The sequence below is a fragment of the Aureobasidium melanogenum genome (genome assembly GCF_000721775.1).
Source record: "Aureobasidium melanogenum CBS 110374 unplaced genomic scaffold scaffold_2, whole genome shotgun sequence".
In the NCBI taxonomy this organism is placed as follows: Eukaryota; Fungi; Ascomycota; class Dothideomycetes; order Dothideales; family Saccotheciaceae; genus Aureobasidium; species Aureobasidium melanogenum.
The window spans coordinates 774,918-790,124 of NW_024470054.1; the positions used below are offsets into that span (position 1 = coordinate 774,918).

Genomic DNA, 15,207 nt, shown 5'->3' on the forward strand with positions numbered 1-15,207 from the left:
TGCAGACATTATTGGCGGGTCTCACTCTTCCCAGCAAACACGTGCGTCTGGAAGATCCGATCCTGGAGAGCAAGATCATGAACGCATGCGATCTGTCCGAAAGTCGGGCCGGCCGTGAAGCACTGCGGAGTATGTACTTTCAACCTTGGTAGAGGTGAGTCGGAGAGGAAGCATGAACACTCGTTTTCCAAGAAAGGAAAGATAGAAGTGGAACAGATGTCATGTGCGGTTGTGCTTACCCTGGGACAAGGTGGTGACAAGGTTACGGCCGGCTGGCGGTGCCGAACATTTGTCGTCAAACCCTACCCAGATAACAACCACCGATAATATTGGAAAGGGCCTTTTCCCTCAGTAAAAGCCCTGTGTGTAAATTGCAAGCGGAAAGTGTCTAAGAGAACAAAACGGTTCCGCCAAATCCTCAGCTGGGAAGGCGGCGCCTCGAACGAATAGACCACTAATGTGTCGCAGGATCGTTGAACGGTTTGATAGACCTGACTCGTGTGGCAGTGCATGTATATATATCATTCAGGCCAGCGGCGTCAACCTTTCTACGATTCACAATGCCCTTGGGTAGGTATTACCGTGAATTATAAATTGTATTTATTTCGCGTATGTTTCATCTACATCGATCAAGTTGAAATTTTAAACAAAGTGGGTATCCAAGAACAGAATGTGACGCCCACGCGTTCTATGTACGTAGGCAATGAAGCCAGTGCAAATTATAAACATCCGACAGATCCCAGACTATTATGCCTTTTCCAAGGATTGCAATGAAACCAATTCGAAGTATCTTCCTCTCAAGTGAATGAGCTCGGTATGTGTACCAGCCTCAACGACCTTTCCAGCATCAAACACATAAATCATATCCGCACGTTGAATAGTGGATAGACGATGTGCGACGGCGATTGTGGTACGGCCCTTGGCAGCTTTGTCGAGCGCAGCTTGCACAACCTTCTCGGACTCACTGTCAAGAGCAGAGGTAGCCTCATCCAAAAGTAGAATCTTGGGATCGCGCAACAATGCTCTTGCGATGGCGATACGCTGCTTCTGACCACCTGACAACATGCTACCCTTACTGCCTACAACGGTGTCGAAGGCGTCCGGCAATGACATGATAAAGTCATAGATATTGGCATCCTTACAAGCTTGTTCAATGGCTTCCTGTGGGACGTTTTCTCTGTCGGCGCCAAGAAGAATGTTTTCCTTAACGGTGCCCTGGTAAAGAGTGGGCTCCTGCGAGACAAGAGCGATCCATGAGCGGTAGTTGTTGACGTTGAGACTTGAAACTTCCTTTCCATCAATGTAGACACCACCGGCCAGAGGGTCGTAGAAACGCTCCAAAAGCTGGATAGTGGTTGATTTACCGCATCCACTGGCACCAACCAGCGCCACGTACTGACCGGGCTTGACAGTCAAGTTGAGACCTCTGAGGACAGGTTGCTCGGGGCGAGTAGGGTAACGGAAGTGAACATCTCTGAACTCGATGTGACCCTCGACGCTTGAAAGCTTTTCACCGTCCTCACTCCAGCTGTCAATTTCGGGCTTACGGTCAAATAGTGCCTTGAGCTCCGAAGCAGCTTGTTTGGCTTTGCCCATGTCGGGAGCGAAGGAGAAGATAGTACCGGCAGACTGAGCTCCGAAGATTACGGCACTGAAACAGAGGAAAAATTGGAACTGGCCAATCTCGCCCTTAGAGATCAAGGTTCTGGTGATAGTTAGCAAAAGGTAGAACATGACAGAAATCTAGCTTGAACTTACCCTCCGTACCAGAATCCGAGAGCTGTACAACAGAAGATAAGCGACTGAGAGGCAGCATAGAGACTGGAAGAACGCAAGATGGAGATCAAAGACTTGCGTTCTTGCTCCACAAGTTGATCGTGATAGTGAAGGTGAACATCGTCTTCCCTTGTCAGTGATGCAACTGTACGAATAGCAGAGGTTGCTTCGCAAGCGTAACTAGCGGATTTCTCATACGCTTTCTTGGCTTTGGCCTGGAAACGAGCAAGCATCCAGAAGCGCAGGAAGCCGCAGGCAAGCAATATGGGGACGGTCGAGATGCAAACAAGACTGAGTTTCCACTGGACGGCCAGGGACACAGTGAACGCAGCCACAAGGGTAACAATGACAGAAAGAATCGTGCCCAAAGTCACTCCAGACATACCCGCCAAATGAGTGGTCTCCGTGGACAGGAATGAGGTCAAAGCACCAGCAGTGTTTTCTTCCTTGTCGAAGAAGGCAATGTCCTGGCGAAGCATAGTCTTAAAAGCTTGTTCACGAGCTCGGTGAACGAGTCTTTCTGAGCAAATAGCGAAGACATAGCCCTGGATGAGGAAAGCAGAGAATTGAACTAGCGCAAGCATGAAGTACATCCACGACCAAAAGTTCGCCTGTGAACGGATTGTGGCCCTTCCTGCGGCTGTATCTCTGTCTCCAGACAGAGCAGTGACAGCTTTAGCGAAGAATACGGCTTGTGTCGGGTTTCCACCTCCCGTGATGACGGAGCAAATGATTCCAATAGTCATGTAGAGCCACTCTTTCCTGTTGAAGCTCCCGACGACTTTGATCAAAGTCCACAAAGAGTAGTGGTGTTCAACCTCAGCTTTTTTGTTCGCAAGGGCGATACTAGATTGCGACTTGCCAGTCTGAGTGCGAGCGAGCTTCAGGCCATCCTCGGACTCTCCGCCTTTAGTGACTTCGCGGGTAAGATTCTGGTCCTTCTCATCTAGGATGGCAATTTCTTCTTGATCCTTATGTTCGTTTTCGGCGGCGATACGCTGGGCTTCAACCAAGTTGTAATAAGCTCCTTTCTTCTCCAGCAAAACACCGTGAGTGCCCTGTTCCACAATGCGACCGCGGGACATTACGACAATGTTGTCAGCACCCTTGATAGTAGAGAGTCTGTGAGCAATGACAATTGTTGTTCTGCCCATAGCAGCTTTGTCTAGAGCGGCTTGAACGACGCCCTCAGACTTTGTATCCAGCGCCGAGGTGGCCTCGTCGAGAAGAAGAATTTTGGGGTCGCTGACCATGGCTCTAGCAATAGCGATTCTTTGCTTCTGTCCTCCAGAGAGCAGGAAACCACGCTCACCAACGTTAGTTGCATAGCCTTCGGGGAGTCCAGTGATGAAATCGTGTGCATTGGCAAATTTTGCAGCGTTCTCGACCAGCTCACGAACTTTCTCTTCTGACTCATGTTCGTAGGCAGTTCCAATAAGTCCATGGCGGATATTTCCAAAAATGGTAGTAGCAAAGAGCGTGGGTTCTTGGCTGACAAGAGAGATCTGACGACGAAGCCAGCGCAAATTGAGACTGGAGATATCCTGGCCGTCAAGATAGACAGTACCACCTACTGGGTCGTAGAAGCGTTCGACAAGACCGACGATGGTACTCTTGCCCGAGCCTGATTCACCAACCAGAGCAGTTGTCTTGCCAGCAGGAACAACAAGACTGACGTCTTCCATAACAGTGACTTCTGGACGAGAGGGATAGATATGACGAATATTGCGCAATTCGATATGGCCTTCAACGCTCTTTAATGTCTCGCCTGTTTCAGAAGAAGGGTCTAGAGGTGAGGCACGGTCGATAGTAGCGAAGATCTTGGCTGCCGCAGCAACACTGGTCGTGAAAGCCTGAATGTTGGGAGCTACGTTACCGAGGGCGAAAGCTCCAATCATGATACTCAGAATTATGGTCAGAACAGCACCGACGTCGAGTTCTCCGCTGACGAGATAACGAGAACCCATCCAGAAGGCCAGAGAGTAGTTCAGATAAACGTAGCACATCAGGAAGCCAATCATAGATCCGGTGACGGCCTTCATCTTGAAGCCCCACTTCTCGGCCACGGCAAGATGCGCATCGTATGCCCTGGTTAGCTTTGCTTCCGTACTGAAGGCTTTGGCATTCCTGACGGAGCTGATGACTTCTTCAGCTACGGTGCCACCTTCAGCATAGGAGGCCAGGGATGCCTTGTTGAACTTGACGATAAAACCGCCCATGCCGCCCATGGTGAAAACGATAGCAAAAACGGTCGACATCAAGATCAGCGTGAGTTTCCAGCCTTTGATGAACGACACAACAAAAGCAGTAACGAAGGTGGCAATGGCAGTAAGTGTCAGTCCAACCTTTTCAGACATACCGTCCTGTACAAGATTGGTGTCGGACGTGATTCTGGTGGTAATCTCTCCAGCACCGAGTTGATCAAAGAAAGCGATATTCTGGCGAAGAATAGCCTTCAAAAAGTGCTCGCGAATCTTGCCAGAGACGTGCTCGCCAGTATAGAGGAATCCAGCCGTGGCGATGTAAACAAAGACAAATTCTCCAATAGCCAGGTACAGGAAGTAAAGACTGTATCTCGACAACTCGTGATGAAAATGGGCTTTGGTAATTTGTTCTCGGAAGAAATCCTTGAAAGTGGTCGTCAACCCTCCAAATACAATTGTCATTAGAGGCAGTAAAGCGCCTCCAATGATGGATGCAAGTGCACTGATCACTATAAGAATCTTGTCGTTGGTTGTTGCATAGCGGAACAGCATGAGATAAGTGACCTTCACGGCCGGGATATCCAGTTGACGCTTCAGGACGGCTTTCTCGTGCGCGGGTAGATGAGCAAAAGGATCCTCGCCCTCATCGTCGCTATCCTTGTCTTTCTCCTCATCCTTGCTCTTCTTGTTTTTCTTGTCCTTCTTCTTCTGTTTCTTCTCTTTCTTGCTCTCGGATCCCTTCTCGTTGATCGGTACTGCAGGCGCTGGAGCAGGGGCGAGCGGTAACGGTGCTTGGCCTAGTTCTGTCTTTTCGTAGTTGGTGACCTCGACATTCACAGTATCTCCACTGCTTGATGCATCTGAGCCATGATGCCTGTCCTCCACGGGATCCATCTTGTTTTGGTAGAAGGGCTATAGCCGCCCGGGGCTTGTTGATAGCGGGGAAGAGGTAGTTCCAACTGTGTGGGGAATGGCTCCTGATCAGAGAGACTTTTCTAGTGCAGTTGAACAGCAAGTCGCCACAAGAAAGTGCGTCGAAGAAAGAGACAGGCAGGAGACCTCAAAATATGTGTCGTAGAATCAGAAACAAATGGGGCTCAGAAAAGGAGCAAGAGCCCGGAGCCCTAATATCTCAATCTCCAGATCGCCTCGCCCTTTGATTGTAGTGTATGTTCCTCCGTCTGGAGTATCATTGGTATTGTGACCCACAGTCTGATTGGGCCCCACCTCAAGGAACTGGTGAGAGCGTGGCCTGCTCAGGTAGGGGCGAGATTACCGCATCCTTCTGCCTAAGGGGGGTCCTTCGGGATCACCATCTTCCGACTGAGCACATCGGTGGACAAAGATCACCGACTTTACCCAGTCTGGCACCTGCATGTAGAGTTCTGCTGCACAAATTCAGCACTAGAGACAATGTGCTCCAGATACCATGCATAACATAGCATATCTGGCGGCGTCCGCGGGGTATCCACCCCGACTTCGTTGAGGAGATGCATTGTACGACCTACGAAATACGAATACGACTAAGTTACGTCCGAAGCTCAGCTGGCCGCTCTACGACAAACGAAATACGTTAGGGTACGGTGCAGTCCTCACTCCAGGTCGATCACTTCTCTGACATTCATCTTCATGTTCCATCCTTCGCTTCAATAGTTTCAACCCCTTTGCTGCACAAGATGCAACGCAATCAGTAAATGCTGGGTCAGAGCGAGTTCTACCTCCAGTACCAGAGTGTTGGGGCGTCGAGCTATACCAAGTAGGCAGGTGAATACTGGCGCCAATCCTGCGAAGCCCTACACAAGAGCTCTTGCTAAAATGTCTGCCTAAAGCCTTGTGCTATACTATCAGACCATACGTAGATTTATACAAGCGTGCACAAGAACGTTCTTCATAAAATTCTAATGCCATAGCATACGGTGTCTAGAGTATGAGCAAGACTACAAGTCTCAAAGCTCGATAGTGGTAAAGGTTCTTAAAGCCCAGGAACTCCAATGAACAGGACCGGAGCAAGCCATCCTAGCCTATGCGCAGTAACTGCTCCGCCAAACTGCCTGTAAAAGAATCAAAAGAGCTAAAAATAAAAGCAAAGCCTAAGGAGGGGGAATCGTGCGATTGAATAACAGTAACAAAAATAACAAAAGCGAATCAGAGCAGAGGGAAAGCAGCACGAATAACTTTTGGGTTGATGCAAGCAATACAGCTGCTACAGCCAACAAGCATCGACGCCTGCGTACAGTGCTTTATTTTGTTGGTGAGGTGAGCTCACGCAACTTTTCGTTCTCGATATATTGAGAAAACGGGATAGTGTTGTCGTCGGGATTGTCCCGCTCGACAGCTGAGGGAGGCGACGAAGGAAGTGGAAGGTCTTCAGGTCTTGTGTGAATGTCCAGCGCGTCGTCCAGTCCCTGAGAGTCGGAGAATTTTCTTGAAGAAACTCGCACCCTATCTGATCGTGGACTGTTCGCATCAAAGTACGAGTCCATATCGTCGTCGCTTGACATGATTGTCGGGGTTGCCAGATCATGCTGCAGGTTAAAAGGGTCGGCCAGCTGTTTGTCAGTTGCAGCAGTTGGCGTTAAGTCAGCAGGATTGGCTTGCCACTCATGTACTGTAGGAATCCGAAGGTTGATTTTCCCTGCAGCATTTGGGCTAATGGCACTGTGACCGCCGGCAGAGGCTAAGGCTTGGGCAACGTGATATTGCAAGTTGGCGTCCGGTCCACCTTCCTCGGTACTATCCTGCGTCGAGGCGGAATGCTTTCGAGCGAGCTCACGACGCATCTTCTCCTCTGCCCAGTCTGCACCAAAAGTGACGACTGAGGCTTGCTTGCCGTGAACCATGAATCTACCCCCCTTTCTCTCCAGACCTGGAGTAGTCTCAACAGATTCGTCAGCACGGCTTCCATCCGAGCGAATAGTGCTAGCACTCTCCTTGCCTCTTCGGTGACGCTGTGAGTTAGATGCTTCGTGACGTCCATCCCGCAGCGTGCGATGCAGACTTCTTCTTCCGCTCTTGATCTTGGAAGAGCTTTCTGGAGTCGCATTCGACGACTCAGGGTGCCCAGCGGATGAATGGGTGGCAGCAGTCGCAGTTGGGACCAGAGGGTCTCGAGCGAGAAGAACTGCTTCATGATCGCGACTCTCAAAGCTTCGAGTGGGTGTCAAGCGGCCATGACGGGAAGCGGCGTCAGAGGCAGCAGATGAGAGGTGTCTGTCTCCATCATGTACGCTAGACGTGATCGACATAGCAGCGCCACTGTGCGTTCGAATGACAGATTGCGCATTGCTAATAACGGACGGTCGACGTGCCTGTTGTGGGCTGTTAAGGTCCAAAGGACTGGTAGGAAGCTGCCAAGCATCCCCATATCTCAGAGCATGCTCAGGCGGCGTCTTGAAAACATCTCTGTGTAATACACCTTCACCCTGACCATCGCTGCTGTTCAGTCGAGGCGAGTGAGCGGGCGATTGCGGGCTTGTTTGTTGGCTCATAGCGGAGTTAGTCTTCGAGATCGTCTTCTGAAGTCCACTAGTCTTGCGAACGTTCGGTATCGGAGCTGGTAGCTTGCTATCGAAAATGTCTCCGTCTTCCTGTAGATCCAGTGAGAGGATGTCCCTGTGGCACTTGGTTCGCCAAATGTCACGTCGAATCCATTTCAAGTTGGCATCCATGCGTGCGGTGGCGTGACAAACATCTTCTCTTGTCTTCTGCTGGATAGGTGCGAGAATTAGCAGATGGCGAGCATTTCGCATCATGTTCTCGAGGTTCCTGATTGCATCCGTTACTTCTCTTTCCGACTCCACTATGGTTTGTAACATGATTTGTCGTCGGGCAGCCAATACCTGCCTGACAAGCTGAGGAGTAAGATCCCTCTTCTCCATATTAACTTGTCCATCATGGGTTATTGTCGAACCTAAGGCAGAGCCGATCGATGTATTGATTGAAGAATCAACAGACGCGGTAGAGTTGAGCCTGCCACGGCTATTGACTGTGACATCGGTGTCTGATCCGCCAATAAACCCACGGATTCTGACACCAGCAGATCTGAAAGCTGCGGCATAGTTTATCAAAGCTATCCAATCATTGACCTCGGCTTCGTTTTCAGCAAGCAAAACTTCCTCTTGGCCTCCATGACGAACCAAAGTGAAAGCGTCCTTGTGCTTCAGATAGCTGCGATCGAGCAGAGCAACAGCATCGTCGGTTTTGATAAGAGCGTCCGGCTTGAAATCCTGGATCGGGGGCTTGAAGACTACAGGCGAGTTGGTGCCTTCTTGCTTGACGTGTGAGTGATGCTGAGACATTAATCCTTTCACCCAAGTAACGTTCTTGAAGAGGTAGAGTTGAGATCCAGTCAAGATAGCGCCCCATTCTTGCCATGGGGATCGCGTCTTCTTGCGCTTTGTAGATTTTCGCCACAAGACGCCAACTTTGGTGATCTTGAGATCTACCAAACCTATAGCTGATTCACTAGGGTTCTCGCGAGTAGCCTGTGACTCGAAAGCAGCAGGTCTAGAACGAGCAGAAATGATCTGAAGAACTGCAGTGTTTACAAAGGCCTTTTGCAGTTTTTTCATGTCAAAGAAGTTTGCAGTGCCCAGGTAACTGTAAGGGTCTTCCATGGTTATTGACTCCTTGATCGAAGGGCGCAGAGCATCCAATTTGCCATCGCAGATCAAAGCATAGGGGTCGATGGGTCCGCTGTTCTTCCTTCCAGGATCGGGTATGCTTCCACGAAGCTTGCTCTTCTTTGGCTTGAATGTTAGCAGACGCTCCCCGTTGATGTCAACTTCCTCCTCGAAATGAATGAATGGAGTGTAACAGATGTTGTCGTAGAAGCACCCCAGAACATCGTCTGAGACATTCTGACCACTAGTGTTCTTTATATAATCGTGTTTCTGCATCTTCCGCTTGTTGTTTTTGTTGAAGGCGTCAGTATGCAGCATCATCAACGAGAAAGCGATGATGTAAGCCTGATCAGGAGACATGAAAATGCCAGGATTGCACTCGTGGTATCGATCAGCAAAAGCTTGTATGACTCGGTCCACTTGCTGCGTCTCTTTTGGCAGCTCTGCTTCTAAGAGAAACTTGCGTAGCGACATGTCGATCGGCTCTCCAAAGAAAGAGAACTTGCGACAATAACTTCGTAACACAGCCTGAGCGAATGGGTCGGATGATTTCGATAGTATACCTGCGATAAGACTTCGTGAAACGGCAGCTTGCAGTCGTTCCAGATATTTGCCTGGGGTATCGCCATCTTCGCGATCGGGTATCACTAAAGGTTCATGGACGCTAGGGGATAGCGAATTAGACTTTGAATGGAATCCAGGCGAGGAGTTGCGATCGCGAAGGTCGGAGTTGTGTCGGAATCGATTGAAACCGAGAAGGCCACCCAGGCTGGTCCGTCCCGAGGTCGAAGTTGAATTGCGAGCGCTGCCAGCCACAGGCGGTGTAGGAGGTGTATGGTCCTCAGAGCGGCGCCCGAACGAACTCACGGTTGAAGACCTATCTCGCAAACCAAATCGACGTGGTGGCTGCAGAACTGGTGAAGAGCCGTTTGAATGAGTAGAGACGCTTGAGTCGTTTCTGAATAATGGAGCGCCCCCATGAGTGGCAAGAGCAGCAATGGATGACTTTGCAAGTTGAGCAGGAGCTGGCGAAGAAGACAGCAACAGACGTGGGCGTGAGGCTTCAGTATGGCGTCGCTGTAGAACACTAAAAGGAGGGGGTCGTCTCTGTCTTTCTGGCGACTCGGTGTTGGAGTTTGACGAGATAGCGCTGGTCGAGGGTCGAGGCGTGCCCTGTGGAGTTTCTGATTCTGGAGGTGGATTGGGCGGGGAAGACTGTTTGTCAGGTAAGGGGAATAGCGACTTGTTCTTCTTGTTTCGGCGAGGCAACCTGAACAGAGTGGTTGTAGTAGAAATGGTATGAGTGGTGGTGGTCGTAGCATAAGTGACGTGTTCTCCAGAACTTCGCTGTTCTCCTGACGAGTCGGACAGACGAGTGACAGGCAGTGCCAAAGCCGAGCTGGACTCATCGCCGTAAGGTGGAGGAGCAGCAGAATCAGGAACGAGGCGGTCGATGTCTACAGATCGGCCTCTGCGCCATGATCGGCGTTCTTCAGTAGACTCTCGACGTTGTTTCGCTGGACTGAGCTTCGAGATCTGACGTTTGAAAGGGCTCTTGGATTTCCTAGGGCGCTGGACAGGATGGTTGTGTTCATCCATAGTGGGTGCGGTGGTGATGATCTGAGGGTTCGGCACAGGGGCTAGAAGATAGCTATAAGCAGAGCTCGGGGGAGCTTGGGGGAATTGGCATACGTACTTTGCGATTGATGTTGGAGCGGGACTTGAGGTACCGGAGGAGTTTTTTCTGCGTCAGCATGGAGCTTCGCTTTAGCTGATAGCTGCCCGTCGGAGAAGTGCCTCCATCGCAGCATGCTAAAGCGAGCAGTGGCTGGAGTAGCAGTCTGAATAGGCGGAGACGGCGGACCAAGACTGAGGACGTCGGTTGGAGAAATGGGATCCTGAGCACTCATAGGACGGAGGGTATTGGGTACAGGGGTGGCATAGCCCGAACTTGTGGTTGCAGCATCTTCCTGAGTATTACTACGGATGTCGTTCAAGAGGTTGTCCAGAGTACTGCGGCGACGCGACATAAGAGGCATGGCCGGCAACTCGCAATGAGTGGCTTGTCATTTGGCAGCGGAGCAGCAGGGCGTCAACGAGAGTAGCAGGCGTTCATATGTCGGATGGTGGTGGAAAGATGGACTCTGTGGTTATTGAAGGGGTGCAGGAAATTGGAGATGGCGGGTCCGGGGGGTAAACGAGCGTGTCTCTCTCTGTAGAAAGGAATAGCGGACTTTGGACACGCGGACTTGGGATGATGTCTTGAGATTGGGAACAGCAAATTAGATTGGATGCAGTGGTACAGCAATTGGACTAGAAAGAACAGGACTGGTCTCAGCGTGACTGCCTCGTCAGCACCACGCACAAGGCTTGCAAAAGGTCCCACATCCGCGAGCAGGGAAGGCGCGAAGGATGTTGCCAAGTCCAGTCCCTGCCTCTCCACAGCCTCCGGACGCTCCGCCCATCGAAGCTGCGCCTTTCTCGCAGTTGTAATCTGATCAATCTGACTGCCTGCACAGGCTACGGTAATACTCGTCCAAACAATGCGCGCCTCGTCGTTGCTGCTCACAGCAGTCTCGACTCTGCTGGCGCCGACCGTCTATGCAGTGCCCTCGCATCCGCAACCACCTCCGCCATCCCAGCAACCATCGCATCGTCCGGTATGGCGTTCCGTCACCGACGCCATAGTTCGCAACATCTGGAACCCGCCAGTGAACTCTCATCTTGAGCCCGCTGTCAATGCTCTACCACACCACAAGCACAGTGAAGATGTCGTTGTTCGTTTCAACATCAGCAATGCCCGGGATGCCTCAAGTCTCGCCGATGCTGCCGACACTCTCTTCCTTGACCTGTGGGAATTCACCGATGACTGGGTCGACATCCGAATGCAGAAAGACTTGATTCCTTCGCTGCTCGGTTTGCTGCCGTCATCCCTGCACCAAGCACATAAATTGCTCATGGACGAGTTTACCCTTCAAAATGCCATTTCAGATACATACCCTTCTTCTCGCTCCTCCCGTATGCTTCAATCCAATGCTCCAACCCACCATGATTCCTTCGGGCCCAAACTTGGCTCCTCCTCGTCTGACAATATCTTCTTCAACGACTACCAACCGCTATCTGTCATTCAGCCCTGGATGCGACTGATGGCCTCCCTCTTCACCACTCACGTGCGTGTAGTCAATGTCGGCACAACCTACGAGGGCCGCCAAATTTCTGCCCTGCGTATTGGTGTTCACCCTACCAACAATGATTCTCCTCAACGTCGCAAGACCATCTTGATTACCGCTGGCCTGCACGCCAGAGAATGGATCTCAACTAGTACCGTCAATTACATTGCATATTCGCTTATCACAGGTTATGGAAAGAGTCATGTCATTACCAGTCTTCTCCAAGAGTTCGATTGGGTTCTCGTACCCACTCTCAACCCGGATGGATACGCCTACACCTGGGAATCTGATCGTCTGTGGCGCAAGAACCGTCAACAGACCTCCCTGCGTTTCTGCCGTGGCCTTGACCTCGATCGAAGCTTCTCTTACCACTGGGATGGTGCCGCAAACACAAAATCTAACCCCTGCAGTGAGTCTTTCTCGGGTTCCGCGCCTCTGGAAGCCTTCGAAGCCAAGAGTCTCGCTGGCTGGATACACAATGAGACTGAGCACAACAACGTTGATTTTGTTGGCCTTCTCGATTTGCACTCTTATTCACAGCAGATCTTGTACCCTTACTCCTACACCTGCGACGAAAGTCCTCCCAACCTGGAAAACTTGCAGGAAGTTGCTGCCGGTCTGTCAAAGGTTATGCGTCTTTCAGGCGGACGCTACTACCAATCTGCCCCTGCTTGTGAGGGTAATGTCGGTTTCGCCACTAACGGCGACCGTCAAGTCTTCCCTCGCTTCGAGACGGGTGGTGGTAGCTTCCTTGATTGGTTCTACCACGACATCAGGGTCAAGTACACCTACCAGCTCAAGCTCCGCGATCGCGGCACTTATGGCTTCCTGCTCCCCAAGGACCACATTGTGCCTACCGGCAAGGAAGTTTTGGATGCTGTCATCTACTTTGGAAAGTTCCTTAGTGGTGATTTTAACGTTGCTGCTGGCGAGGAGAAGCAGAGTAACCTTAAGCAACCCGAGCAGCCTATTCAAGATGACGAGTTTGGTCAGGAAGCAGAAGACGTGCCTGATGACGAAGACGATAGCGTCATGTGGGAATTGAGGCGGCGAAGACGTGTTTGAGTATGTAATTAGTACTTTCCGCTTTTGCACCTTTTCATGTCGATACTTCTAATCCCAGATCTTTTACATTTGCTTCTGCACAGTCTGCGAGATACACTCATATTCAATGTTCGTGATAGAATCGTTGATCCAGGATTTGCACTGGATCTTTGAGACGAGGCCGTTGTTAAAGCTGTTCTCGTTGAATCTCGTATCTGCCAGGGTATACATGAAGGTCTGTACAAATGCTCATACCAGGAAACCGCAATTTTTGGGCATCGTGAAAAGCCCATGAACCCCCAGAACGCCATCGCTGTGTGGAAGAAGAAGAGAAAGAAAGAAAGTACACCATACCTCCCTTGGCGCCACATCGAAATCATAATATCAACACAGTCTTCCATGCCCCTTCAAAACTCGTTATGTCTAGGTGGTATCAGCCTGCATGCATGCTTGGTGGCCTCCAGTCCATCAGGTCGAATGCCTCTTTACTCCATGGTCCAATGTCTTCGTTCTTTTTCTGTTCTGTGGCTACAATTTGAGCCGTTTTCGTGGATATCACAGGAGCTGCTTTGACAGTCAGAGGCTTGAATGATCTTGCTGTAGTCGTACTGGTTGCCCTAGCAGTTGGTCTTGCAAGTTTCTCGACTGGTCCCTTGCCTGGTCGTGTAGGCGGTTGGGCGATCGAGTCGTCAACGATAGGGTCGTCGAAGTCAAGAGGAGTAATATCCGCGAATTGAAAGTCGGCCAATGAGGGATCCTCGGGTGAGTCAAGTCGAGACATGACAGCAGAAGTAGTTTTACGTAAACCAGTATTACTGTTCGCAGCCTTCTCAACAACAGGACGTTGCTCGGTCACGTCTGAGGAACTCCTTTGCAACACCGGTTTCTTCTGTTTCTTCTCGATCCTTGCGAGTCTTTCTTGCATGCGTCGCTGAAAGACTGAGTCCTCGGGATTTTGCTCAACTGCTGGTTGTTTTGCTGTGAGATTGACGTCCATTCTCGCCTGCTCCTTAGCTGGAACAACATCGCTCTCTTGTCTTGATCTCTGAGCTTTGCCGCGCGAGGCACTTTCAGTTACAGTCTCGGAGTTTGATGGGCGTGAAGTCTGTGACTGAAAAAGTAGCATTTTTCTAGGAGCCCCACCAACAAGCTTCAATGACTTTCCTCGCATCTGAGAATCAGACCCGGCTGCAAGAAGTTCACTCCTTGGAGGCTCATCAGCTACCACTTGGGTGCTCTCCTTTGTTGCCTCTCGTGGAACACTAGTTTCCTTTCTGGGTCGAGCAGTATTAGATGTAGGAAGATCGGCATGCCTTGGTCGATCTGACACTCTGGCCGAAGGAGACTCAATGGAGGATGGCTTCGCTGCTGTAGGTCGCCTATCGATGGGACGAAAATGGTTGGAAGTAGTTTGTCGAGGAGCTGGGCTTTCGAACAAACGAGCGGGAGAAGATGTCGCCAACAGCTCAGCGTCAATAGCACGGCTTGCGGCTTGCGCTGCAGAGATATCCTCAGTGTCGGAAGAGAGATCAATGACTTCGCATCCAGGCTTCGGACGAGAACCAGGGTTCGCTTGCTGATGAGCTGACGGTTCATTACGACACTTCGCTGCCATAGGCGTTGTCTGAGCTGGAGAATCAAGCCTCTGTCGTTTACGCTCTCTCGGGTCCTGGGCTTCAGCAGCCTGCAGATCTCTGATTCTTGCTTCGTAGGGAGATTCTGTCGGGAGAGATGCCTTTCCTATGGGTCGTCTTGACCTTCCGAGTAAAGCATTAAGAGACTTGTGTTTCATAGGTGTGGTCGAGACAGCATGAGGAGTTCTAGGTGTAATAGATGGAGCAGCAGCATATGGTGGTCCATGGCGCGGCAATGTTCTTGACGAGGCAGGGTTTTTAGCCGGGGTCTTGTCCTTTCGCTGTAGCAGGTCCGAGAGATCTGTCTGTATAGTGCCTACTCTTTCAGAGACTTGGACCATGATACCACCCTTCTCGAGGGTCATCTCGTCACCCTCTTGAAGGTCATCGCCGCTGGTCCAGTGAAGGTCGCCGAGGAAATTTCTAGGAACATCGTAGACCATGACACGCTTGTTGAAGGTGTGGTAGCGTAGGAAGCCATCTTGCCATCTCTTTTGCTTTCGCCTTAGGTCGTGTGTGTATAGGCAGTTGAACTCGTGGACTGGAGCAGTGTTCTGGGTTTGAGGAACCGCGAGGTTTGGCGAACTACGCAGGACTGCTGCCGTCATGATCCTCGGTGGTGATTTGAATGTGCGATCGTCAAAGCCGTCATTGCGTGAAAAGACAGTGAGCAGTTCGGACTCAAGAGGCGTCGATGCAACAAGCAAATGTCTAGAGCAGGCAGTCGACCATTACGGCAACTACGATGGCGGCCTCC

At 50.8% G+C, this 15,207-nt stretch overlaps 4 protein-coding genes across 4 annotated transcripts; 1 reads left to right on the plus strand and 3 right to left on the minus strand.

Moving 5' to 3' along the window:
• Positions 1–747: 747 nt before the first annotated feature.
• On the minus strand, positions 748–4,874 carry M437DRAFT_62692 (P-loop containing nucleoside triphosphate hydrolase protein; the record flags this gene model as incomplete). The annotated part of the gene is made up of 2 exons (XM_041024131.1): positions 748–1,705; positions 1,759–4,874. The coding sequence occupies 2 exons, from the start codon at positions 4,872–4,874 to the stop codon at positions 748–750; spliced, it is 4,074 nt and encodes a 1,357-aa protein (XP_040883519.1).
• Positions 4,875–6,772: 1,898 nt separating this feature from the next.
• On the minus strand, positions 6,773–10,431 carry M437DRAFT_13472 (uncharacterized protein; the record flags this gene model as incomplete). The annotated part of the gene is made up of 3 exons (XM_041018714.1): positions 6,773–9,707; positions 9,819–10,242; positions 10,299–10,431. Coding segments are annotated over 3 exons (3,492 nt in total), but the record flags the coding sequence as incomplete, so codon positions are not given.
• Positions 10,432–11,145: 714 nt separating this feature from the next.
• Positions 11,146–12,837, plus strand: M437DRAFT_72067 (uncharacterized protein; the record flags this gene model as incomplete). Its single annotated transcript, XM_041025788.1, has 1 exon — positions 11,146–12,837. One exon carries the CDS (start codon positions 11,146–11,148, stop codon positions 12,835–12,837), a length of 1,692 nt encoding a protein of 563 aa, XP_040883521.1.
• A 412-nt stretch (positions 12,838–13,249) lies between these two features.
• M437DRAFT_39735 (uncharacterized protein) lies at positions 13,250–15,058 on the minus strand (the record flags this gene model as incomplete). Its single annotated transcript, XM_041020070.1, has 1 exon — positions 13,250–15,058. One exon carries the CDS (start codon positions 15,056–15,058, stop codon positions 13,250–13,252), a length of 1,809 nt encoding a protein of 602 aa, XP_040883522.1.
• Positions 15,059–15,207: the final 149 nt, after the last annotated feature.